The 14,857-nt window shown below is 38.3% G+C and overlaps 3 protein-coding genes across 3 annotated transcripts; all 3 read right to left on the bottom strand.

Annotated features, from left to right (window-relative positions):
* Nucleotides 1-1,197: 1,197 nt before the first annotated feature.
* Nucleotides 1,198-2,181, bottom strand: LOC111237127 (trace amine-associated receptor 1-like). The gene has a single exon (XM_022766106.1). It carries the CDS (start codon nucleotides 2,179-2,181, stop codon nucleotides 1,198-1,200), a length of 984 nt encoding a protein of 327 aa, XP_022621827.1.
* A 2,710-nt stretch (nucleotides 2,182-4,891) lies between these two features.
* Nucleotides 4,892-5,875, bottom strand: LOC111237117 (trace amine-associated receptor 1-like). Its single transcript, XM_022766098.1, has one exon. It carries the CDS (start codon nucleotides 5,873-5,875, stop codon nucleotides 4,892-4,894), a length of 984 nt encoding a protein of 327 aa, XP_022621819.1.
* Nucleotides 5,876-8,298: 2,423 nt separating this feature from the next.
* On the bottom strand, nucleotides 8,299-9,300 carry LOC111237111 (trace amine-associated receptor 1-like). The gene has a single exon (XM_022766085.1). It carries the CDS (start codon nucleotides 9,298-9,300, stop codon nucleotides 8,299-8,301), a length of 1,002 nt encoding a protein of 333 aa, XP_022621806.1.
* Nucleotides 9,301-14,857: the final 5,557 nt, after the last annotated feature.

Below are 14,857 nucleotides of genomic sequence, written 5' to 3'. Positions count from 1 at the left end.
ATATGACTTTGAATTTTTTGTGTGAAGTCTGGTGTATGTTGGGCACAGAGTGGCTAATCAGGAAGCATAGGGAGATACTAGGTGGAACAGGCAGTGATATGAGTCTGTGATAAGCTCTAAGGAGGAGTTAGAGCCTTGAGTTTGGTTTACAATACAATAAAGGGATTTGCTAAAATTAAAGACTAACACTGCCTTTAAACAGTTCTTTTTAAGATATTTTACACATGTAGCTTATATTTTATGAACACATATATGTATGTATATGTATGTGATGCTTAGGTGCACTCCAGTAAACTGGGACAATTTCTTTGTGAATATTCACTTTTAATGTGTCAACATTTACTGTAACATTATATTTTCAGTGGTCTGTTTCTGCACCACAAACAGTAAGTCAGTTCAACATGGAGTTAGCAAAATCCCCTTGGAATATTTTCCCTAATGAATGATCATTCTGAAAGCAGATCTGAACCAGCTGTAAAAGAAAGCATTGATAAACGGATTCAGCATTGAATTGTACAGTGCAAGCCAGTTAAGAGTTTCAATCACAAGAACTGGTACTGCATTATTAGAAAAAGGCAGAAAGGTGATGCATTACTCGCACTGACACATGATTCAAAAGCTCAAAGGTAAAACAGAGGAAAGAAGGAAGCCAGCACATCAGAAAAACTCCCATAACAGTAACCAGAGTTTTTGTGGCCTTTCTCTCCATCTTACTGACAGCATCTCCAGGGTTTTTGCTGTGACAGGTTTTGTTCTGGATGCTGTGTGCCTGTCTCTGTGCAACAAGGAAAATCTTTATGAAGACACAGAGCATTACAATCACTGGGAGATAAAATGAGAAAATAAGTCCCATAATATTTGCCATCACAGCACATGTTTCAGCACATTGTTCTTGGTTTGTTCCTATAATTATGATACCAAGTCCAGTTATGCCAATAGGTTCCAGGAGTTAGAAATGTTGCATACAGTTTGTTTATACCATATTTTCCAATGATTACGTACATGCCTCTACTGCAAATACTGCAAGAAAGGCAGTGTTTTTCATTTACATGACTGCAATCATGGACAGCTCCCTATTAAGCACCAGTGTTTGTATCTACCTTAACCAGCACATAGATATTGTCTAACACATCAAAACTGTGAGAGTCATGCATGGTGCCAGTGTTAGTTATATTGACAAGCACACCAATCAATAATTTAAAAAAGTTTTGCATTAACAAAATCACCTTCAAATATTTTCCCAGAAATAATCATTCTGAAAGATGATCTGAACCAGCTGTAAAAGAAAGCATAGATAAATTGATTCAGCACCGAATTGGACAGTGCAAGCCAGTTAAGAGTTTCAAACACTTTTACTGGCACTGACACATGATTCAAAAGCTCAAAGGTAAAACAGAGGAAGAAAGGAAGACAACACATCAGAAAAACTCCCATAACAATAGCCAGAGTTTTTGTGGCCTTTCTCTCCATCTTACTGACAGCATCTCCAGGGTTGGTGCTGTGACAGGTTGTGCTCTGGATGCTGCGCACCTGTCTCTGTGCAGCAAGGAAAATCTTAAAGTAGATACAGAGCATTATGATCACTGGGAGATAGAAATTTAAAATGGGTCCCAAAATTTTTGCAATCTCCCGGAAACACACTTCTTTACATTTTTCATGGTCTATCTCTGCAATTACAAAGCAAATGGCAAGTAGAATAGAGACACTCCAGCTTGCCAGGATCATGACCACAACATGAACATTTGTCTTAGTTCTATATGCCAGAGGTTGACACACTGCGTAATATCTGTCAATGGAAATGCAAAATAGGTTCATAATAGAAGCATTGACCAGTGTTATATCAAAGAATAATCGTACTTTGCAAATGAAATCTTCATAATACAGACAAGTGCTCAAAGTGAATTTCATGTTGGTAGGAATGACTACAATTCCCACAAGCATGTCAGCCACAGCCAGAGAGAGGATGAGACAGTTTGTGGGAGTGTGGAGCTGTTTAAAGTAAATGATGGAGATTATAACAAGAAGGTTTCCACATACAGTTACAACAGATAATGAGCCAAAGATAATATATAATAAAACACATACTGTGGAAGGTTTTCTTATCAGTATGTAAGAGACCGTATCTATTTCATAACATGGATGGATATCATCAGTGCGGTTGACGGTGACTCCTGGTGTCATGTTTCTGGATTCCTGCAAATCAGTTTTCAAATCATTATTATTAATGATAATGAAAATGTTATGTTTACTCTACATGAATCCAAAACTACAAAGACAGTTCTCTAGAAGAAAAGAAAGTCTTTAAATTTACATCATACCTTTTAAATGCCCACGACAGTTCTTCTTTACTGTGCCTCTGTGCATAACCTTAACTTTTATCAAGTCCTCTTTCATTGCCATGGTCAGTACAGTCCTACATTGTCCAATCAGATATAGGGCTTTTCATCCTGATGACGTCAGAGCTATAGCAACATGCTGCACTGTAGAAGAGATTAATGTTTTAAATCCTTTTCAATTGTTAATTACTAATTTATCATTTAGGTAAATATACTATGATCTTTTTCCAGGGACATTATACCAAAAGTCTCCCGGTTAAAAGTAGAAAGTAAGTAATTTAGAGCAAGACACAACATCAAACACACACAGACAAAACATAACAAATTATAATCAGAAAATATAAAGTATAAGTTGCATTAAAACATATCACCAAAATGTTGAGTAATTTGTAATTTGGCTGAGAACAAGTCTTTCTGAAGGACCCGAACAAAATGGCGGACTGACCAGAAAGTCAAACACATTTCTGGTGGGTATTGGCCTCTGCCAGGGTTGTCCCTTGCCACCAAGCCTGTCTGTGATTTAAATGGAAAGGATTTCAAGGCGCAGTGGGGGGGGGGGGGCCAATTTTGAAACCTCCGACTTCCCTTCTTGCTATTTGCAGGTGATGTGATTCTGTTGGCCTCGTCTGGCTAGGACATTCAGTATGCACTGGGGCAGTTTGCAGCGGAGTGTAAAGTGGTTGGGATGAGGGTCAGCACTTCCAAGTCTTTAACTTGGTATTAAATGGGCCCTGGGGCCCATCATCTGTTCTGCTTTCAGAACTTGAGAAATTAAGAAAATAGATTTTCTGTTTATTTTTGCAACATAAAATTTCTATGGCGCATTTTATCTCACCAACTCTGTTTCTGATTAAGACATTTGTCTATGAATTTATGCATTTTCATTGTTCCCAACCCAGAGGAGAGACCTCTCTCTCTCTCTCTTTTTCTCTCTCTCTTTGTGTCTCTCTCTCTCTCTGACCCTCTGTGTGATTGGCTGGGGCAGCTCTGTGTCATACACTGGAGCACCGTGCAGCACACAGACACACACAGACCCTGCTCTTAGTGTCTATGGCAGGGGTGGGGTTAAGTGACAAAAAGTACCAATAAGCGTTAGGAATGGGTACTAGGGATGGGTTGAGTACTCATTGTTGACGTCATTATTCGACGTTAAGGCGTTTCAATGCTCGTGCACCTGCGCAATGTTGTTTTTTTGGCTACAATAGTTCAACTCAGTTCGCATCACGTGCACCATGGCTCCCTGATCAGGAAAAATGATGTCTGGAAATACTTTGATAAAAAAAGACAACAATAACGTGCAGTGCAAAATGTGGTGTTAAATGCATATCACGTTCTCAGACGGCCAAAAATTTAAGCTTGTGTTTCCCCTCGGACAAACAATCTTACGTATTCTTTTTTAACGTAAAAAAAACGATAGTGAGTGAGTATATATATATACAAATTTGTGAGTAATCAAGTACTCGTTCATGAGGTAATGAGAGTACTCGAATATTGAAATTACTGAAAATGCCCATCCCTAATAAGAGAACTGTTAAAGTACTGATCAGTGGTATCGATAGAAGTAGTAGTACCGTTAAAATCTTAACGATACCCATCCCTAGGTGGAGTGACCCAGTCAGAGCCCAGAAATTAACCCATTAGAGATCCTGCGGAATGAGCTGAAGAGAGCTGCTCACACCAGACATCCTAAGAATATGAAATAGTTATTTTGGAAGAAAGTTCCAAAATTCCTCTTGAACATTGTGGAGGTCTGATCAACAGCTACTGGAAGTACTTATTTTAGGTTATTGTTGTTAGCTTTGGCACGTTGTGTATGTGTATACTTGTGACTTACAAGGAGAGATGAGGGCTGGAGTTTGCAACTTGGGCCCTGCTCAGACCTGGAATTACCATGCGTCTTCAGTGATCCGATCACAAGTGGGCAGCTCTAAGCACGTCAGTTCACACCTGCCATTAGAATGCGTGTCCACATGTCTCGAGCGACCACTTGTGATCGGATCTCACTTTATATGCGAATAAGTAGGTATGTGTTGTTTTTATGATCACTCAATAAAAGACCATTTGTCCCCACTTCTTATAATGGATTTGAAGGACTAAAGTGCATTAACACTTATTGTGACCGAAAACCCTGTCCCTATACATATGGGGCTGATTCGGATCATTTTATATGACTTGAATTTTTTATATAAAGTCTGGTGTATGTTGAGCACAAAGTGGCTAATCAGGAAGCATAGGGAGATACTAGGTGGAACAGGCAGTGATATGAGTCTGTGATAAGCTCTAAGGAGGAGTTAGAGCCTTGAGTTTGGTTTACAATACAATAAAGGGATTTGCTAAAATTAAAGACTAACACTGCCTTTACACAGTCCTTTTAAGGTATTTTACACATGTAGCTTATATTTCTCTGAACACATATATGTATGTATATGTATGTGATGCTTAGGTGCACTCCAGTAAACTGGGACAATTTCTTTGTGAATATTCACTTTTAATGTGTCAACATTTACTGTAACATTATATTTTCAGTGGTCTGTTTCTGCACCACAAACAGTAAGTCAGTTCAACATGGAGTTAGCAAAATCTCCTTGGAATATTTTCCCTGAAATGATCATTTTGAAAGCTGATCTGAACCAGCTGTAAAAGAAAGCATAGATAAATGGATTCAGCATTGAATTGGACAGTGCAAGCCAGTTAAGCATCTCAATTACAGTAAGTGATATTGGATTATTAGAAAAAGGTTCAAAGGTGATACACAAAAAGAAAGGAGTCCAACATACAAGAAAAACTCCCACAACAATAGCCAGAGTTTTTGTGGCCTTTCTCTCCATCTTACTGACACCAGCTCCAGACTTAATGCTGGTTGTGTTCTGGATGCTGCGTGCCTGTCTCTGTGCAACATGGAAAATCTTTAAGTAGATACAGAGCATTACAATCACTGGGAGGTAAAAAGAGAAAAAAGGGCCCAAAGTGCTTGCCAGTAGAATCTCAAGGAGACACTTTTCTTCACATTTTGCTAAGTTTAACTTTGCAATTTCAAAAGAAATGGCAACTAAAATAGAGACACTCCAGCTCGCCAGGATCATGACCACAACATGAACATTTGTCTTAGTTCCGTATGTCAGAGGCTGACACACTGCGTAATATCTGTCAATGGAAATACAACATAGGTTCAGATTAGAAGCTGTGCCCAGTGTTACGTCAAAGCTGTTTCGTACCTTGCAAATTAAATCTTCATAATACAGACAAGAGCTCAAAGTGAACTCCACGGTGAGAGGAAAGACTACAATTCCCACAAGCAGGTCAGCCACAGCCAGAGAGAGGATGAGACAGTTTGTGGGAGTGTGGAGCTGTTTAAAGTAAATGATGGAGATTATAACAAGAAGGTTTCCACATACAGTTACAACAGATAATGAGCCAAAGATAATATATAATAAAACACATACTGTGGAAGGTTTTCTTATCAGTATGTAAGAGACCGTATCTATTTCATAACATGGATGGGTATCAACAGTGCGGTTGATGGTGAATCTCAGTGTCATGTTTCTGGATTCCTGCAAATCAGATTTCAAATCATTATTAATGATATTGAAGATGTTATGTTTACTCTACATGAATCCGAAACTACAATGACAGTTCTCTAGAAGAAAAGAAAGTCTTTAAATTTACATCATACCTTTTAAATGCCCACGACAGTTCTTCTTTACTGTGTCTCTGTGCACAACCTTGACTTTTATCAAGTCCTCTTTCATTGCCATGGTCAGTACAGTCCTACATTGTCCAATCAGATATAGGGCTTTTCATCCCGATGACATCAGAGCTATAGCAACATGCTGCACTGTAGAAGAGATTAATGTTTTAAATCCTTTTCAATTGTTAATTACTAATTTATCATTTAGGTAAATATACTATGATCTTTTTCCAGGGACATTATACCAAAAGTCTCCCGGTTAAAAGTAGAAAAAGTAGAAAGTAAGTAATTTAGAGCAAGACACAACATCAAACACACACAGACAAAACATAACAAATTATAATCAGAAAATATAAAGTATAAGTTGCATTAAAACATATCACCAAAATGTTGAGTAATTTGGCTGAGAACAAGTCTTTCTGAAGGACCCGAACAAAATGGCGGACTGCTAGCTAGAAAATCAAAACAACAAAGTAATTAAAACTGTATTGTTCTCAAGTGAATCATTTTAAATTTACTTTGCCTTTCCCGCAGATGGAGACAAGAGTACTACCTTTCCCCTTTGCTTTTTACGCCTCCCCACTGGCGATTGCTGTGGCCGGAGCCATTATGTCTTTTGGGTTGTCCGTCCTTTTGTCCATCCAATTCTTGTGAACAGGTTATCTCAGTAACACCTTGAGGGAATTTCTTGAAATTTGGTACAAACTTGGACTCAAGGATGAACTGATTAGATTTTCATAGGCAAAGGTCAAAGTTCAAGGTCCCGGTGACATCATGTTGTTTAGAATATGCTATATCAGGAGCGCCCAGAAGGAATTTCATTACATCCGGCACAAATATTCACTTTGACTGGATGAACTGATTAGAATTTGGTGAATTCTCAAAGGTCAAAGGTCAAGATTTATGACCTAACAAAACACGTTTTTGACCATAACTGAGCTAATTATCATGATTTAACTCAAATGTCTAATTGGATAAAATAGAGACGTGATGACAATTTACAACCAAATGGACAAAGGTCAACTTCACTGTGACATCATAATGGTCTGCAAATAAACTTGTGGCCATTATTCAGTGCTGTAACTCGGGAAGGGAAGATTGTGACCTTATTTCTTGTAACTTGGCTGGTTTGTGAGGCATACATTGATTCTAGCTACAATAGCTCTTGCGTCTCTGGCCATAATAATTAAAGTCAATACTAGACTGAAATGTGTGGATGCAGGAGAGAAAGAACCAATGTTCAAATTACAGGGGAGGGTCAAAAGAGACTTGCCCTGGAAGTAACAAAAATTAGATTTTTGGGGGATCTTGTCTGTGTCACTGTGGGAATACAGGGTTCTGAGGTCTTTGCTACGAGCTATCCAGTTCCTGTATAGCCAGAGTGAGAGTTGTGTTGTATTTTTCATCAGAAAGTCAAACACATTTCTGGTGGGTATTGGCCTCTGCCAGGGTTGTCCCTTGCCACCAAGCCTGTCTGTGATTTAAATGGAAAGAATTTCAAGGCACAGCGGGGGGGGATGTGATTCTGTTAGCCTCGTCTGACTAGGACCTTCAGTATGCACTGGGGCAGTTTGCAGCGGGCAGTTTGATGTTTTGGATGAGGGTCAGCACCTCCAAGTCTGAATCTTGGTATTAAATGGGACCCAGGGATAAATTTTTAAGAACTGGAATATCTATAAGCTCCGGTATTATCGGTTCTACTTTCAGAACTTGAGAAATTAAGAAAATATATTTTCTGTATATTATTGCAACATAAAAGTTGGGGTTATACAAAGACCATTTGTCCCCACTTCTTATAATGGATTTAAGGACTAAAGTGCATTGACACTTATTGTGACCGAAAACCCTGTCTCTATACACATGGGGCTGATTCGGATCATTTAATATGACTTTGAATTTTTTGTGTGAAGTCTGGTGTATGTTGGGCACAGAGTGGCTAATCAGGAAGCATAGGGAGATACTAGGTGGAACAGGCAGTGATATGAGTCTGTGATAAGCTCTAAGGAGGAGTTAGAGCCTTGAGTTTGGTTTACAATACAATAAAGGGATTTGCTAAAATTAAAGACTAACACTGCCTTTAAACAGTTCTTTTAAGGTATTTTACACATGTAGCGTATATTTCTATGAACACATACATTTATGTATATGTATGTGATGCTTAGGTGCACTCCAGTAAACTGGGACAATTTCTTTGTGAATATTCACTTTTAATGTGTCAACATTTACTGTAACATTATATTTTCAGTGGTCTGTTTCTGCACCACAAACAGTAAGTCAGTTCAACATGGAGTTTGCAAAATCTCCTTGGAATATTTTCCCTGAAATGATTATTTTGAAAGCTGATCTGAACCAGCTGTAAAAGAAAGCATAGATAAATGGATTCAGCATTGAATTTGACAATGTAAGCCAATTAAGAGTCTCAATCACATTAACTGGTACTGGAATATTAGAAAAAGGCAGAAAGGTGATGCATAAAAAGAAAGGAGTCCAACATACAAGAAAAACTCCCAAAACAGTTGCCAGAGTTTTTGTGGCCTTTCTCTCCATCTTACTGACAACTGCTCCAGACTTTGTGCTGTGACAGGTTGTGTTCTGGATGCTGCGTGCCTGTCTCTGCGCAACAAGAAAAATCTTTAGGTAGATACAGAGCATTATGATCACTGGGAGGTAAAATGATAAAATAGGTCCAATAGTGTTTGCTATGAGAACATCGATTAAACACCTTTCCTCACATTTTTCATTGTTTAATCCTGCAATTATTACACCAATTCCAATGAGAGCAGAGATACCCCAGCTCACCAGGATCATGATCACAACAACACAATGGTTAATTTTAGTTCTGTATGTCAGAGGCTGACACACAGCATAATATCTGTCAATAGAAATACAGCACAAGTTCAGAATAGAACATGTACTGAGCGATATATCACAACTGCCCCTTACTTTGCAAAATAAACTTTCATAATACAGACATGAGCTGAGAGAGAACGCCATGCTGAAAGGAAAAACTACAATCCCAACAAGCAGGTCAGCCACAGCCAGAGACAGAATCAGGTAGTTTGTGGGTGTGTGAAGCTGTTTGAAGTAAATTATGGAGATTATAACAAGAAGATTTCCACATATTGTAATAACAGACAAAAGTACAAGGAAAACATATAGTAATACACATACAACAGAAGGGGTGCTTTTCAGTATGTAGTTAAAGTTATCTATTTCATAGCAGGGATGTATGTCAGCCACAACGTCAGTCTTGTTGATAGTAACTTCTGGCTCCATGTTTTTGATTTTCTTCAATTAAGTGCAATTCTCATCATTAGTAGAGAAAATTGCATATGAATTATTATTTCCATCAGAAACCATGTACAGTATGAACAATTTTAGTTTTCCTAGAAAAACATCAGTTCTTCATGAAGTTCTCGTATCATACCTAATAATCCTGGTAGATCCTCAATGCATCGGCAGTGATGGCTGTTTGTTGTCATATGTGCTGCTATGAAGGGCCTTAATATTTATCAACCTCTTTTGCATTGCCATAAGTGTTGCCCAATCAGAAATGGCCAACTGATTATACAACAAACAAACAAGCAAAGATTGTTAATGACACAGTGTGTGTGTGTGTGTGTGTGTGTGTGTGTGTGTGTGCGCGTGTTGTATGTTTGTATGTGTTGCTTTTTATGTTTTTTTCAGGATGACTAAATACAATTCCATATGTTCATTTACCTCAGAATAGTGGTCTAAAGAGGATTAATCCTAATGACTTAGGTGATGCTCTGACGTCACATGCAGCCACCGGCAAGTCAAAGTTTTCACTTACCCAATGAAATATATCAACACAACATATACTTGAGGGATTGGCACAAAATTTAGTGCAAAAATTAATGGTTTCCAGATGATGTATCCTACCTGAGAAACCTGGTTATGTGGGTAATCAGACGATGCGTTTACAAGCATTGTTGTAACCTGGTTTTGGCTTTGTAATGGTTTGGTAAATCTGTGGAACCATGGCTAATTAATCATAGCAGACTGAAGGCTCATTTATGATCAATGTTAGACACAGATGTGGTCAGAGCCTTTCTGTCCGTACTTTGTAATAATTTTGCTCGTATTTGTGTGGGTTTTCTGAAACCTTACGGATACTGATGAAACAGAGCACTACCACCGGAAATCGTAGGGGCAGTTTAGGCAATAGTTCTACTGAGACCCTACCATTGGACCAAACGAAGGAATTTTAAATTTTGAATATTGCAGAATTTTTTTTAACATGTCGCAATGTATTTAAGCGCCTCGCAGACCACCGCCTACAACGCTGCCTCCACTTTTTTGCCTCTTTGTTAAGAGATGCATTATCACGACAAACATCAGAGACTCAGCCACATGTTTGAGCCTCAGTCAGACCCACACTGAGTCTGTTACCAAATCAGCGACTACCAGACGTATCAGAACAGTTACGGTAGTTAGCATAATTTTTATACTCTTTGTTAACTTTTAGCCCCGCTACCTGTCCCTGCAAGTTGACAGGATTGGTTCCATAGTTATGACGTATGAATCCGTGGCTGTCTGAAGCTGTTTTTCAAGACAATCGAGTCATTGGTTCACTGCAGTTCCAAGGTGGAAATATGCAGCCAAAACATCATATGGATGTTAACAAGATTGAAAACTTGATTTTCATCAGTGGGGGTCTTTAACTTAAAACAGTCCTGGTACAAACCTAGTTTTGTAATTAACTATATCAGTTTGAACCAGCCTTAGACTTTACTACTAAACTAAAGACAGTGAGTGCTGTAGCATTATGAACGGTGATATGATCACTTATTGACGTGACTGATGTGTGTTCGATGATATAGCTAGCTCAAGAAAAATGAGGGAAGTACATAGTTATTCAGTGACTGTGAACAAAAGGATCATCATCAAAGTGGGTCAAAGTTTCCACATGAGAAGTTAAGGTCGGCAAAGTAAGTTCCGTCTTAACATGACTTTGCTGAACAGGATTGTAACTATCTGCATTTTATTGAGTTACAGTTTGTTTCCCTTATCTGCCTTTATCACTAATGAAATGTAATGTTTTCCCTTTGAATCTGTATCAGTTGTAGTTTCATGGTGTGTTAACATTTTTTATAAACAAAAGTTAATGGACATTGATCCAAATGCTCACTATGGTTTTCATAACGCAGGGTTTTTCCTAAGTGCCGGCCGGCAGCCGAATGGCCGGACATTAAAGCATTTCCAGCCAGCTACTCTTTCCCTCCTGACATCCTGTGTCTGTCGGGGAAACGCAGATTTTTAAGATGAAACCGAGCTGTTGGGTTCTTTTATTCAGGTTTTTGAGAGGAGAAGATCTCCTTCCCAACTCTGTATCTAGTTTGCAGAATCTCTCTGCCCCTGCTGTGTGTGTGTGTGTGTGTGTGTGTGCGTGCGTGCGTGCGTGCGTGCGTGCGTCAGCACTGGACATGTGCGCACGCACAAGGGGCATCGCGGCAGAGTGGTGACGTGAAACAAATAACCTGAAGATTACCCGAGTTGATGTGAACTACACTTGTAGTTACTGTAAGTAAGTGCAATAAAACCTTCATAAGTAAAAAGCCAAAACTTTATCAATACACCTGTTCAACCTGCATAAATGTAAACATGTAGAACCAGATATTTTAATCTGCTCTGTCTGTCCACAGTGACAAGCACAGTATGCTAGTACTACTACTATACTTTTTAAAGAATTTTTTATTTTCCTTTTTATTGTATTTTTATTTTTATACCACAGTAGGCCAAGTTGACCCTCTACTTTAAACCTTATGTCTATGTGATAGACCCCCCCCCCTCTCATCTTCCCATCCAAAACAACAAAAAAGGCCCCAGCTGGCTACTATTTTCACCCAGCTGGACATTGCATGCACTGGTGGAAACACTGATAATGATGTCTCTAGTTAGATGATGTGATGCAACAGCCTTCAATTAGAGGTGTGAATGTATGGTGCAGCTATTAGTCCCTGAGCCACTGTTTCACACACACACACACACACACACACACACACACACACACACACACACACACACACACACACACACACACACTTTCAGGCACACACATAATCTTCCTGCCTGCATCATCTCACCTCTTCAACCTGGGGCCATATTGTTTTCTAGCGTTAACAAAACAAAACAGATTAATGGCCACTTAATGATGTGAATAATGACATAATACACCCACAGAGTCCAATTTAGTGAGAAACAAAGAACAGAAAAGAAAACTGAGAAAAGTCATCCATATAGTCCAGGGAATACATCCTGCTTTTACACTGACTATCAAGCCTCAAGTCTTAAAAAAGTAAAAAATTATGATTCAGTCTACATGGATTGCTTCCATTTGCAACATGGTGTTATGTGACTATGACTGTACACATAAGCCATTTGACTCTCATGTACGTGATAATTCATGTTAGAGCACTAAATACAGAAAAATAACCTTTAATTAAAATCATGTCACACTCGAAGCATCATCATCCTTTACTGACAATGGGTAGTCCTGACTCAGAGGGTCAACTGGTGAAAAAGGTAACCCTGGCTCAGCTTTAGAGCGTATAAAGCAGGGGTCTCCAGCCTTTTTTTTTTTACTATGAGAGCTTCTTTGACAAAATAAATGGGGCTGAGAGCTCCTCATGTCTTAAATTACTGGCTACATTTATTCACATATCATATCAAAACACTCAAACTGACCTCAAAAACAAATCATATGAATAAGATAATTTGACAAGTCATCAAATATCAACATCCAAAACTCACATTTTGCACCAAAAACATCTGAAGATGACATCGGACAAAAATCTGAGTCATGATTCAGTCAGAACCTGAAAACACACACATGATAACACCACTGCAAATAAACCTTCATAAATCTGATTAGAAATCAGAGAGAGAAAAAAATCTCCTCAGTCAGTGATCCAGTGATGGTTGTCAGTTCATCAGCGAATTTAAAATAGTTAATTCAGTACACTTCATTTTCCATAATGTAAAACAAACATGGACAGAAAAAAATGGGGCTCAAGTTGAAGCCTGCAGCTTAACTCAAAGTATCCATGGCAACATATTTCCTGTTTGTTGGAAAAGTTCGGTTTATATCTGTTCTGTTATCAGAAGAGTTGCTATCACTGAATGTCACCTACGACATATCTGATGTAAACAAACTTGATAGTAATTCATTTGACTGACAGCTAACAAATAATGATTTGGTGTTGAAGAGAGAGAGGGGAGTGTATATTTAAGTTTTGTTGCTTAAAGTCTGTACTATGCATCCATGGTTTGTACAGACTATATTATCTGAACTTTCGCGTGAGCTACTGGTAGCTCGTGAGTCACCTATTGGAGACTCCTCCTATATAGTGTCCATAATGCTTTTGTTACATATAGGAAAAATATGTATATATTGTTCATATTTTGAATATGAATTTAGCATACTGTGCTGTGAATATGTGCATAGAATATGTGCAGTAGTATATGTTCATAGGGTGGGATGATAGGCCTTGACTTGCTAGGTTAAGACCTATAGTCACCATATTCATATGATTACTGAAAACTCAAAAAAAAAGAGAGAGATTAGTATAATGATAAAGTGTTGTGTAGTAACTAATCACTAATCATTGGAAATCCAAATATCATATCACTGGTGTTTTCCATCAGCAGGAAATCGTAAACTATTTGGATGCGTCCAGAAGAACAACACGTCTGAAAGTTTTAATCTTTGAAGGACAGTGAAGTTGCCCCATGTGACCCAGTCAGTCCCAGTTCACGTCTGGTGAAGTTTAAGAAAGTGAAACTGCTTGGTGAAGGTTAGGGAGACATTACCTTCATGGTTCAAAGAAACCAACATACAGTGCATTCACAAAGTACTCAGACCCCTACAGTTGTTTCACATTTTATTATGTTGCAGCCTTATACTAAAATCATTTAAATTCACTTTTTTCTCACAAATTTTTGACATTTTTTGCAAATTTATTAAAAATGAAAAACTGAAATATCACATTGATATGGTATCCAGACCCTTTGCTTTGACACATGAGATTTAGGTGCCTCCCATTTCTCTTGATCATCTCTTAGATGTTTCTACACCTTGTCACGTGCTTTGTGATTTTTTTTTTTTACTAAGTCTGTTTCCATTGCACTTTATTGCATTTGCTTACAATTTTTCCACCTATGCTAAGCATAAAAACTTTTGCACTCAGGATTGTTCAGGTTAAAGTTGCAAAAGAGCATAAAAGCACATGGATCGAAATGCACTTATTAAATGTGGAGTTGGAAGTGAATGTGGAGTTGGAAGTGAATTAACCATTTGCAAACCCCCTCATTCAAACTTTGACTGTCCATTCATACAGTGATCAGAGTGTAGGGTAATGTCAGCAGCTCTGACTTGCTCTTTATTGGATTTGCAGTTTGCACTATAGAAAAACCAGCCAACATTCACTGAGATAGCTTTATGTTTGTAGTCAGTCCTCATCCTGAAGGCCTCTCCTGTTGTAACATTAGAAGTGAAAGAAAAAGTAAAGTATGCAAACAAGTGACAGGTATGTAAACTATGCAGTCAAACAGGGTTATGCTAGAATGAAACAGCTGCCTTATCTTAATTATTTTCTTATGATATGCACAATACTACATTATTGCACAAGACAAGAACACTAGAACATGGCTTCTTTTTTGCTTCCATTTTTCCACATGGATCATCAGCTGATGTGAACACTTTTGGACTTTCTGCCTGGAACAAGCAGCTTTAGTCTCAATCTTTTAAGCAATATCATGTGTACAGACAGATCAAAATGTGACATGTCTGGTAGCAAAGGAAACAAATAAC

This window comes from Seriola dumerili, unplaced genomic scaffold (assembly GCF_002260705.1).
Source record: "Seriola dumerili isolate Sdu_G_001 unplaced genomic scaffold, Sdu_1.0 BDQW01000025.1, whole genome shotgun sequence".
In the NCBI taxonomy this organism is placed as follows: domain Eukaryota; kingdom Metazoa; phylum Chordata; class Actinopteri; order Carangiformes; family Carangidae; genus Seriola; species Seriola dumerili.
The sequence above is the reverse complement of the archived record's forward strand: the minus strand, read 5'-3'. Positions and strand labels throughout refer to the sequence as shown.

What these genes read in the sequence shown, in the direction of transcription:
- LOC111237111 (XM_022766085.1), bottom strand. Translation starts at nt 9,300, where the DNA reads ATGGAGCCAGAAGTTACTATCAACAAGACTGACGTTGTGGCTGACATA.
- LOC111237117 (XM_022766098.1), bottom strand. Translation starts at nt 5,875, where the DNA reads ATGACACTGAGATTCACCATCAACCGCACTGTTGATACCCATCCATGT.
- LOC111237127 (XM_022766106.1), bottom strand. Translation starts at nt 2,181, where the DNA reads ATGACACCAGGAGTCACCGTCAACCGCACTGATGATATCCATCCATGT.